At 38.0% G+C, this 12,534-nt stretch overlaps 1 protein-coding gene across 1 annotated transcript in view; it reads right to left on the bottom strand.

Moving 5' to 3' along the window:
- Atp13a3 (ATPase 13A3) overlaps window positions 1-12,534 on the bottom strand; it is an 82,246-nt gene that overhangs the window by 44,917 nt on the left and 24,795 nt on the right. Inside the window, 8 exon segments of the mRNA XM_042055879.1 lie at window positions 1,160-1,232; window positions 3,127-3,261; window positions 4,773-4,842; window positions 6,742-6,822; window positions 8,337-8,407; window positions 8,621-8,803; window positions 9,186-9,359; window positions 11,276-11,376. Of these exon segments, the coding sequence (XP_041911813.1) occupies window positions 1,160-1,232; window positions 3,127-3,261; window positions 4,773-4,842; window positions 6,742-6,822; window positions 8,337-8,407; window positions 8,621-8,803; window positions 9,186-9,359; window positions 11,276-11,326 (838 nt within the window). The 5' untranslated portion in view covers window positions 11,327-11,376.

Raw genomic sequence — 12,534 nt, 5'->3', positions numbered from 1 at the left:
CTGCCTCCAAAGACCATGGTGTTATGCTATCCTTCACTTCAACATCTCAGACAGCTTATATGTCCCAAGCATTCTCCTCACAATCCCCCATGTAACAACACTACCCAACTGCACACATCTCGAGACTTCACTTTCAATTATCACATCTTGGTCAAGGCCCACATTTCAAACCCATATCCTTTCTTATTACCTCTACAATCCTGTTCTTGATCTGGGTGATGCCTTTAGTATTGTTCCCTGATAAACCACTCTAAACATGGGAGCCAGAATTAATGTTTTTTTCTGAAAGACGAACAGGATGGAATCTGCTTAAAGCCATTTGGTAGCTTTTTAGCCTTAGGAGGCATCCAAATCCCTTAGAACCCTTCATCTACTTTCAGCACATGCCTTGCTGAATTTCAGGTCTTAGGAGAATACAGTCTTAACTTCAGGCCGCTGGGTGCTTAATATCCTCCCCTCCTCATCTTAGACTCCTCACCAATTTTCTTTTCCTCGTTTTTTGAGACAGAGTTTCTCTGTAGCTTTGGAGCCTGTCCTGGAGCTAGCTCTTGTAGACCAGGCTGGCCTCAAACTCACAGAGATCCGCCTGCCTCTGCCTCCTGAGTGCTGGGATTAAAGGCGTGCACCACCATGGCTTGGTCCTCACCTGTCTTTAATTTGGCTTTCTTCGACTTCAACCCCCCCCCCCCCCCGAGTACCTAAGAGCACAACACTCTAGTGTTAAGAAGTCCCTGCTTTCATAGCACTCACCACACTCTTGTTTATCATGTCCTAGAGCTCAGCAAAGAACCTCTACACTGTACAATGTTATATAAAGGAACGAAATGTCCACAGATCTGGGAATCTAAATGTGTTATTTTCAATTCTGCAGAGGGGAAGAGAGAAGAAGAACTAATAGGGCTGGTGGAGTGGAAAAGAGTAAAGGTGCTTGCCACCAAGGCTAATGACCGCAGTTCAATCCCGGACCCACGTGGGAGAGAGCAGGGAGTGTCGTGGGTTGTCTTCTGATCTCCATACATATGCCACTGTACATACATACAATAAATAAATGCAATTTTAAAATATGTATAAACACATAGAAATGGTCTTACTTTACACAAGTATTTAATTTCGTGTTGTGTGTTCATTTACTCTTTCAACCCTCCTCTGGTGTACTTACCTTCATTTACTCTGCAAACTGAAACTCTCACGGTACTGTGAGTTGCCACCATATCATGTAACATAACATATTGCTGAAAGAAAAAAGAAATAAACAATATACAAATCTCTCGAGATACTTGAAAAAATAAAAGAAAGCTCAATTACTGTGATCATTTTTTACTGTTCTGCCTATATAAAAGGTCAAAACTCATAGGATAGGGAGATGACTCATGGCTACTTGCTTGCTACTTCTGGTGGCTTGAATGAAATGGCCCCCACAAGTCCACACAGGAGCACTGTTGGAAGGTGTGGCCTTTGGGTTTTCAAATGCTCAAGCCATGCCCAGTGTCACTCTCTCCTCCTGTTGCCTGTTGATCCAGATGTAGAACTCTCAGCTACCTCTCTATTACCATGCCTGCCTGCATACCACTGTGCTTCCTGCCATGACAATGAACTAAACTGCTTAACTGTAAGTCAGTCCCAACTAAATGTTTTCCTTTGTAAGAGTTACCGTGGTCAGAGTGTGTCTTCACAGCAATAGAAGAAACCCTAGCAAAGACACTGCTCAAGTTCAGTTCTGAGCACCCATGTGAAAGCTAAATGGGCATGGCAGCCTGCCTATAATTTCAGCACTCAAAAGGCAAAGACAGAGGATTCCTAGAGCAATTTGGCTAGCTGAACTAGTTCAGTAAGTGAGCTCTGGGTTCAACTGAAGCCATGCCTCAATGAGTAGGACAAAAAACAATCTAAGATTCCCAGGATCAAAATGAGGCCGCCAGGTAAAACTGCACTCAGTTACATATAAACATATCCATGCATATACCCAAGTTAGGAATTCAAGAATTACTGTTTTAGCTCAAACAAAGATACACTTTAAATGAGACAGTCTTGAGAACATACGAATTATCTTGTCAACACTTCAATCTTTAACAAGCAAATACAGACGCCTATAGCTTCTGAGAGATTATGTGCTAATTTGATTCTAAAAACATCTAAGAGTGTAGCTTTGTGAGCATATGCAGTCTTAAATTCAAACTCTAATACCACAAAAACAATAAAGTATTTGATTCTCCCCTCTAATCCAAATGGGGAAAAAAAAGGAAAAAAGCCAGGGCTGAAGAGATAGCTCAATGATTAAGAGCTCAACCAACTCTTATAGAAGACCCAGGTTGATTCACAGCACCCACACAGTGGCTCACAATCAATCATCTATAACTCTAGTCCCAGAGGATCCAATAATCTCCTTGGGCCTTTGCAGGCACCAGACACTTGAGTTGCACTGACATAAATGAAGACAAAACAACAGTGTACACACACACACACACACACACAAGTATGTTCAAGACCAAGCGTAAAGTAGGAAGACTGGTTACCCTAGTTACTGATAAGGTCTGCAAGAAGCCCATAAAAGACCACCAGTTACGTATGCAATAAGCAAGAACGTTTATAAATAAAAAAAAACTGCCAACATTTTGGGGTAGCACATAGTGACCACCCAAGAGGTTCACAGGCCCCTTTTTATGAGATTAGGGGAATTCCAGGGAGAAGAAATTAATCTGGGGGTGCTGATTGTACTGTAGGTGGCTCTAGTCGTTAGGGACGGTTTAGCAGCAGAGTAGAGAAAGCTATCTTTAGCTATAAAGAAGCTATGGTCATGTGCTGAGCCAACAGAAGGCTGTGGAGGACCTGCTAATTGGTTGCCCCTGACTTGTAGTTTTTTAGAGAACTCCTTGCTCAGCTCCAGTCACCTTCAGTAAACCAAAACACGTCCCTGCCAGAGACTATTAGAAACCTGTCATGGCTTTGGTCTGGCTCCCTGGCCCTCTCAGCTATCTTGTCTAAATGAACAAAAAGAAAGTTTTATGTGTACTTGTGGAAATATTACGTTAAATGTACTCTATACCAAGTACTATGCATTCTACAAAACTTACAAGTTACTACAGAATGCAAATATATTCTTGAAAGATGTAAGAAATTCTGACTTACCTTTCTAATGGAATATAGTGAGCTTATAATAGATACTATGGACATGATCACAATGGCTAGAGCATAGTAATAGTATTCGTCAATGCTCCATAGGATAACACTGAACAGCTGGAAAATGTAAAATGGATTGAGAACCTAAAAACAACAAAAAGGATACATCAATAGGCATAAATGAGATAACAATATGTATTAACATGTAGATTCTTCACCTCTCCACCATTTCACTAGAGATGTAGACAACCAGATACTTATTTTGTGCTCTGGGATAAAACAAACTTTTAATCAAACAGGACAAATGTTTGCTTTTAATGAACCCCAAAGATAAATTTACTTATATTTCAAAAGTTCATTGACATACAAAGAGAAGATAAATATGTGATAACGGAGAAACTGCTTTGTTATCTCAAAGAAACTTCTCGGTATTTATTCTCAAATAAAAGTAAGACTAGAAAGCCCTGGGGGTGAACTTTATAAAATGGTATTTCATCTCCCTTAATTCCCTCCCAATGTCTTTTATAACTGCTGCTTTGTACCTTTCTAAGCACTTTCATGTATATAGTACCATTTTACTTCAAACCTAAATTAAATAGTAAGAAATTATTCCAACTTCATCCATAAACAAGTAGCAGGTAGAAATGTTTTCTTAAAAAAAAAAAAAAAATCAGCCGGGCAGTGGTGGCGCACGCCTTTAATCCCAGCACTCGGGAGGCAGAGGCAGGCGGATCCCTGTGTCTTCGAAGCCAGCCTGGTCTACAAGAGCTAGTTCCAGGACAGGCTTTTAAAAAGCTACAGAGAAACCCTGTCTCGAAAAACCAAAAAAAGAAAAAAGAAAAAAAAAATCAAAGACAGCTACTAATAAGATACTCTCAAAGATCCGCCTGCCTCTGCCTCCCGAATGCTGGGATTAATGGTGTGCACCACCATCGTCAGAAACTTTTTTCTTTTTGGTCCTAAATTTTTTAGTCAGTACACTAAACTATTGTTGCAAGCTGCATCAAATGGCTACTCATATTTCTAGTAAAGTATCCATCTATAGCCAAAAACCAGAACAAAAGACTGGCAAGCCTTCCTGGGCTAGGCAGTTAGTTACTAACTTCTTTTACATAGTCCTTTATTCACACAGCTAAGGCAGTTATAAATGAACCCTCACTGCAAGAACTAACACACTTCCTTTCATTTCCAATACTACACCACATGAAATGAGAAAAGGACCAAAGAGAATGAGAAGCTATATATACACTTTTTTTTCTTTTTGGTTTTTTGAGACAGGGTTTCTCTGTAGCTTTTTTAGAGCCTGTCCTGGAACTAGCTCTTGTAGACCAGGCTGGCCTCGAACTCAGAGATCCACCTGCCTCTGCCTCCTGAGTGCTGGGATTAAAGGCGTGCGCCACCACCGCCCGGCTATATATACACTTTTAAGACAAGATTTAGATGTGATAGAAACACACACACACAAAAAGAAATCTGTAACAAAATTGCAAAACTATATACATTATAAATACTTTTCTACCAGCCAACAAATTTTTCCATCTTAACTTTCCAAGTAAAATATGAAGCAAAGTTAAACAGAATACCAAGACTGTGTCCTTACACGTGACTCTCCCCAGTGTATGGGAACACATACTATTAGTTACACAGAGTCTTACCTCTTTAATTAGAAGCTTAAAAACAGAAGGCACTTTCACAGCAATTTCATTTACTCCATAAATCAACTTTCTATGACAGAAAAATACAGTAACTATATTAGTAAATGATTTAGGAAAAGAATTATGTTAGATATAAGTAAAGCCAACTGTTCTTAATGACTAAAGTTCTCTACTTTAATAAATAAAAAACTCCTGTGTAGTTCTGGCACACACCTTTAAACCCAGTACTTGGGAAGCAGAGGAACACAGATCTCTGAGTTCGAGGCCAGCCTGGTCTACAGAGCAAGTTCCAAGACAGCCAGGAACACATAGACCAACCCTGTCTTGAAAACAAAAAAGCAAAGCAAATAAAATTTAAAAAGCTATCTATGCTATTTAAGTCAAAGCAGTCAATACCGGTAACCAAGCTTTTAGCAGTTTGCATCATTTTGAGTCTCATTTTTACTATGACAAGTACCTTTCTCATTAGTCAATAATCATGTAAGCAAAAGACTCATTTTGTTATGTCTAAGCTGTCCTGAAAATTACTATATAGATCAGGCTGCCTTCAAACTTATGGGAATCCTTCTGTCTCAGCTTCCCAAATCCTGAAACTAAAGGTGTAAGCCACGACAACTGACTCAAGTTCTCTTCTTGACAATTTTCATTTTTATTTCATGTGCATGGGTATTTTGCCTACCGTGTCTATGCATCACATGCATGCAATACGCACGGAGGCCAGGGGAGCACATTGGATCCTCTGGAACTGGAATTACAGACAATTAGTTGTAAGTGGCCACATGGGTGCTAGGAACTATATCCATGTCCTCTGGGAGAACAAGTACTCTTAACCACTGAGACATTTTCTCTAGCCCCAAACAGAGCAAATTGTATTGAGATTTAAATTACGACTTTTATAAGAAATTAAATACTTTGAAGAATCTTACTCTACTTCTTTTCCTTGGGGAGAATATTTTACTAACAAAGTTCATTTCAAAACACTGCACACTTGAAATCCTTCAGAAAAACATTTTCTTAAAGTGCTTAGTGACAGGGATGCTGCTGCTCCACTATCAGAGCCTTTGCCATTCATGTATAAGACCCTGGCTTCAATTCCAAAGGACTGCATAAACCAAGCTCTGGAAGCCCACCACTTGGGAAGCAAATGTAAGACCAGGAGTTCAAAGACATCCATCCTTGACTACATACTGAGTGAAGTCAGTCTTAACTATGAGGCCTTGTCATTATTTTTTAAAAAATAAATAAATAAAAGCCCCCCCCCCCAAAAAAACAGGGAGGTGGGGGAGTGCATCGGTGTAGGGTGTAGCTTGAGAAAGACTGTAAATTCTACCCGATCCCTCATCCCTCTAAAACCCACAGGTTCTTCATTTTAATCTCCTGTAATGATTTGTATGCTATTATAATAATAATAATATAATAATGATTTGTATGCTATATTATAGCCTTTTATAAAGTGTTAATTAAGTCTGAATTTTTTTGTTAAAACATTGAAAAACACATTACGATAGTACAAAAAAATTCGAATTCAATCCAAAAACTACATCTTTAAAATATGCAATACACTGGTATTATTTTTATACTTTAACCATATTTTTCCTGGTGGGAAATCCAAGCTCATGCTTATACTTCCCATATCAGAAAATCCTAAGGTGCTGCTAATTTACAGAACACTCCATTATAATGTGTGACTGAGGATGGCACTCCACACACTAAACATTTCAATTTCAGAGACAAGAAAATGAGTTTTGCATCTTAGAATTGATAAAAATAAAACTTTAGGATAGTTAACTTTAGCTTAATATTCTTATAATTCTTAAACTAAAGGAGTTCTGCTCAAAATATCAGTAAGAGCACAACTAACAGCATGTTTTGCTTAGGTACCTACATTATATTGTACAGAGCTGGCTATATACACACTTCTGAATTTAGGAATTTTGAGAACAGATCTACTTTAGTTGGATAAAGTTACCTGTAGGCATGCATCCCCTTTGTCAGTCCTGCACTATGCTTTTCATAAATTGATGTACAAGAAACACCTTCATCCAGTCCCCTAAATAAATCCAAAGTTTTTACTTTAAACAAAGTTTTAAATATCCATATTAATGCCTCATTTTGCTATATGTGTGATTTTAAAACTGTAACTTCCTTACAAACTTCTTAGAAATTCTTAACAACAAAATTAGAAATCATGAGAATTTTAAAAATCTCAGTCTTAGATAAAACAATGAATTGGTATAAGTCTCAAACATAGCTATGTTATCCACTGTATGTCATGGCTCTAAATAATACTATGTAAGTAAATGTACATATAGTAGCATTATCCTTTAACAGTTTTCAAAGGTTTTGAGTAAGCAATAAAACTAATAAACTCCAGATAAAGTATAACTAGTGAGAATTCTAAACAAGACTTGGTTTGTATCCTGTTTCTCCTTTATATTTTTAGTTTTAAATGAAGAAATCCTATTCATTTTCTTCCACAATGCACCAATATACTTTCCTGAACTACTACTACATACCTCGTTTCAAATATAGAATTTACGACCATAAATGTCTAAAACCTAGAACAATCCTAACTAGGATGTTTCCCCGCCCCCCAAAAAACATAATTTTACTTATTTTAACTGATACCAGCCAAACATTTCTAAAGCAAGAGAATTAAACACATTAATTTCCTTATTCTCTACATTTACATACAGGGAAGCTAAGCTCTACAATTTGTTGTTATCATTAGGATAAGTTTAAATTTTGCAAATTTCAGTGGCTGGCAGAGACCAAACAATTATATTAGACATTCTTTCCATCAGAGCTGATGACTTCTCCAGAATGCAGTTCAAAGACAGACTAGCAGTTAACAAGACTGCAGGACATTGGCATTTGACATCAGCATTTTTCCTTAAAGCGATGGTTCTTCAACTTAAAACCAGGCATGAGAAAACCATCAGGCCCATTACAGAACATTCTAATTCTTTAGTATTTCAGGTAAAATTTCCAGGTATTATCTTAAGTATTCTTGATCCTTTTTTTACACACACAAAATAAGAAATTATTCCAATTTGTCCTATCAAAGGTAACACAGTTGCAAGTGCTCTTTCTCATCACGACAGTAAAGTGTCTAAATATGTATTCCATGATTCTCTGATTACAAATGAATGGGACCAACAACACAGGAAAGCTAAAGCTCTGGGGCTGGGAGGTGGGGCTCAGTGCTACAGTCACACACTGCTTAGTAGCATGTGTGAGTCCCAGATTCAATCCTAAGCCCAGTGCACACCCAAAACAAAGTAAAATATAACAAGAAAAACCAAGTAGAAAACCTAAGCTGTGAGGTATACTAAAATTCCTCACGCCCCTCAGCCTCCCTGACGGCTAGCTTCACAAGCATGAGCTTTCTAAATTTTATGTAAATTTTCCAAAGGTACAAGTTGCAGGTGAAACTCACTTTAGTAAGTGTATAAAGGTAATGGAATTAGTCTCTCTGAATTTATGTAACATTAGAATACAGCTTTTTAAAAATGCATTTTCAAGATGTTCATAATACATTCTAAGCAAAAGAAAAATACTTACTTTAAGAAATCAAAATTGTGAATGGTATCATTCCAGAAATATTTTATGCTATGATGGGTGAAATAACGCATCTGTAGAACACACACAAATATTACATCACAAGGCTTATCATCACTTCTCATAACATGTCACTTTTTCTACTAAACCTAGTTTTATTTAATGGCAGATGTATTTTACAATGCATGCAATTTTAACTCATGTATAATTTTGCAAATTATGATCTACCTTTGACAATGTAGAACATTATGGTTTTTCAAAAAAGCTTTGATACTCCATCACAGTACCTGTTGGGACTGAGTCTGTGAGTATTTATTCATCTCGCATCTGTTTTCTTCAGGCAGATTATCAGTTAAATGAACAGCATGGCCATTAGAAACCTTATTAACTACAGATTTTGCGTTAAAATTTGGTTGATTTTCCAGAGGAAGAAAGCGAATTTTTGCACAAAACCACATTCTAAATTCATCCTTAGAAGAAAGGGAGAAAGGTAAGTAAGTTATGCACATTAAATAACAGCCTGTACTTTTATGTAAATTCTATTACTTAAAAATTTAGTCATCTCGTGCTGAGAGAGTATCATCATTTCCGAATCACTTAACATGAAAAATTTATGATCAACTTTAGCACATCACAGTATAAAAGATTCCATAAAAGTTCACAATTCAAGCCTTAATTTACTCACATATATAATAAACTAACTATTACAGCCTCTTATAAAAAATATTCATATCAAAGTCATACCTGAGAAATACTAAACATTCCAAAGTCCCAGTCACTTATTCTGAACAGTTTACACAAAGACATTACTGAATAATCAACCAACTACTAGTAACACGCGCGTGGACTTACGGTAGTCCTGAGCAGCACCACTTCACAGTCTTTAACTGCAGCTCTAACGCACGTGGCTTTCACTCGCCACTCAGGCATCCAATAGAGGAGGAGGAGGAGAAAACCACCAGTACAAACCACTCCTATGGAAACCATGGCAAGCTTCCAGTGGCATAAGTTATAGCCATGTATCTCCTGAACAAAAATGGCAATCACATGATTAATGAGCAAATGATAAGGCAGATAAACTTGAACTTATTTCCAAGATACATTTTTATATAAGTTTTATTTTCTCAACTGATTATTTACCTGTTATTTTCAGTTAAACTTACTGAAAATTTCAGATTTAATAGTAAAGTTTATTGACCATGTTCTATATTTATGTCTAATAAATTATTTGCTACTAATTCAACTGTGTGTGTATGATTAATGAGAAAATAAGGCAGATAAACTTGTTTCAAAGATACACAGCAAATCATATATACTTTATGTGTATGAATGTTTTGTCCATGTGACTGTAAGCCATGTGTGTGCAGTGCCCTCAAGACCAGAAGTGGCTCTGGATGCCCCCTGGAAGTGGCATTACAAATGAATCCAAGTCTCCATGTGGATACAGAGAATCAAACCTGGGTCCGCTAGAAGACTAGCCAGTGCTCTCAAGCACAAGCAAGCTCTTCAGTCCCATTCCTTTTCATTTTTATCCTTTCATTTTTAAAAGGTTTTGTTTTGCAACCATTTCAGACTTACAGAAAAGTGTAAAAATATCAGTGTTTCTTCTAGATCCTTCAATCCAGTTTCCTCTGTCAAAACCACAGTGTTCGATTACTGTCAACTACACTCAGTGTCAGGATTTCACCAGTCTTTTTTACTTCCGTCATATTTTATGACACTACATTCACTGACTAATTGAGACGAGGATCTCAGATTGTTGAGATGGCTCAGATATTAAAAGTGCTGGCCGTGACACAGGGTCTCACACTGATAAGTGATGCACCCAAGGTTGGCCTCCAACTTATGATCCTCCTGCCTCTGTCCCCTGCATCCAGGATTAAAGCATGCATGACTATGCCAGGCACATTACATTTAGATGATTTTTTTTAAAGTAACTTGCTAACTGTTTCAATACCACAGTAACTGATCAACTTTATTAACCCAAATTATTTTTAAATATTCTTGAATTCCCACCCAGTGATTGCCAAATAAAACACCTCAAACTGCCAAAGGCTTCATGAAGTATACATTTCAAGTAAGCAGTGGAAATTTGTTTATCTGATGGCAACAAGATATACTAAAACTTACTCCTAACATGATGGTGATACATGCCTATAATCTCAGCACTTGGGAGACTAACTCAGGAGAGGTTACTTGGGGAGCCCACAAGATGTATCATAATAAATGTTCTTGGCATGCATGCCTGCTGACTTGAACTCAATCCCTAAAGCCCAGAAAACTCCTGAAAGTCATCTTCTGACCTCCACCACATGCACCCCACGGCACACACGTACTTAATGTACACACACACAAAAAAAGCATACATTTTTAAAATGTTAAAAGTAAACAAGTCAGGTGGCAGCAGCATATCCCTTTAACCCCAGGACTTGGGAGGCAGAGGCAGGTGGATCTCTGAGGCTGCCTGGTCTACTGTGAGTTCCAGAACAGTCAGGGCTACACAGAGAAACCCTGTCTCAAAAAACAAAAATAATAATATTAACAGCAACAAAAACAACCACTTCAATTAAACTCAAGTCAAACCAGGTAAAAAGGCAAGTGCCTTTGATCCGTGGACTTGAAAGGCACACGCAGGTAGAACTCATGAGACTGAAGCTGGCCTGGTCTATGGAGTTAAATTTCGGTTCAACCAGGGCTTCATGGTGACTTTGCCTAAAACAAACAAAATATGCGTGCAGAAGCGCACATGCACATACATACCCTAAATCGGGATACGAAAATTCATATGTATGTGTCATGGATAGGCATTCACTAGGGATCCAATCAAGAGCCTCAGAACATTAGCTGGACAAACACTCTGCCACTGGGTTGTAACCCAACCTATGTTGGGTTTTTTCATTAATTTTCTTTTTACTCCTTAGGAAATTATGAAGGATAGTTACCATTTCATCTTCTTGACCCTTATTGATAGTCTTCCTTTCTTCTTTGTCCATCTCTACAGAGGCTTGATAGGTGCTGTGCTTCACACAACAGGTGAAGATAACTGCAAGAACAAAAGAAACAAATGTTGCCTTTCTTTAAAAACAGATCTTGGCTGCCCACCACAACTAGATGGTAAAACCCCACTGCTGATGACCACACACTGAGAAATCAAGTTGGAACTCAGATATAAACTGTCTCCCTGTGGAGAACCTCCCTAGTGCCAGAAGGTGCTACTGGAGAAAAGTTATCAACAGTCTTACCCCAATATGGATTTTGTTCACAACAACACCAACCTGTCAGACAAAACATCCTCGTGGGTACAACAAGGTCATGACTGTTATGTACAAAACTAACTACTTTGTGATAGTATTTGGGGCCCATTCCACAGGAGGAAAATCATGCTTTGACCTGTAACCTGATTCTCAGGCCTAAGGGGAACAAATCTATTATTCTTGTTTTGTCCAAACTACCTTCCAAATAGTTATGTTTATACCCATAGACTATTGCTGCTCTCAATCTTGGACAGAGATACATCTTTTTGCAGTTAGACTCATAACTAGTAAAATAAGTAACTGTTGAAAGCTCAACCCTAAACACCACATCTGTATCACTCCCTTCAAGGCTCACATCATTGTAAATGGCAGCGGGAAAAAGAACCCAAAGGTGGGGAATGTGAAACGCTGTCCTCTGCACATAACAGCAGCACTCACTCACTCACAGCAGCAAATATGGCCATCGCCGTTCCATCATGGACAGAGAAGGGGCTCAGAGCACCTGAGCATTAGCTTGGGGAGGGGGGCAAATTTCTTTAGTGGAATAGTCACTAGTAAGCTGTCCAATCAACCCTAACTAAACTGAATGCATAATACCAAAATAAAAAAAAAATTTTTTAAATTTTTTTAGTCTTGTTGAGAAAGTGTTCTGTGGAAGAGGGAGAAGATGACAATGGAGACAAGAGGATGGGTATGTCAAAACACACTAAATGAAATGAATGAAAATATCAAAGAATGATCTATCTTTAAAAATGTTAATAATACCAGGTATGGTAGCTCACAACTTTAAATCCCAGGACAGCATTTGAAAGAATATCTGTGCATTCAAGGCCAATCTGGCTTACATAGTAAACTCCAGGCCAGCTGTTGTTGCAAAAACAGTAAGACCCTGTCTCAACAACAAAACAAAGTTTGTTGCTTAGATAGGGTTTCTCCATGTAGTCCTG

This window comes from Arvicola amphibius, chromosome 10 (assembly GCF_903992535.2).
Source record: "Arvicola amphibius chromosome 10, mArvAmp1.2, whole genome shotgun sequence".
Classification (NCBI taxonomy): domain Eukaryota; kingdom Metazoa; phylum Chordata; class Mammalia; order Rodentia; family Cricetidae; genus Arvicola; species Arvicola amphibius.
The sequence above is the reverse complement of the archived record's forward strand: the minus strand, read 5'-3'. Positions and strand labels throughout refer to the sequence as shown.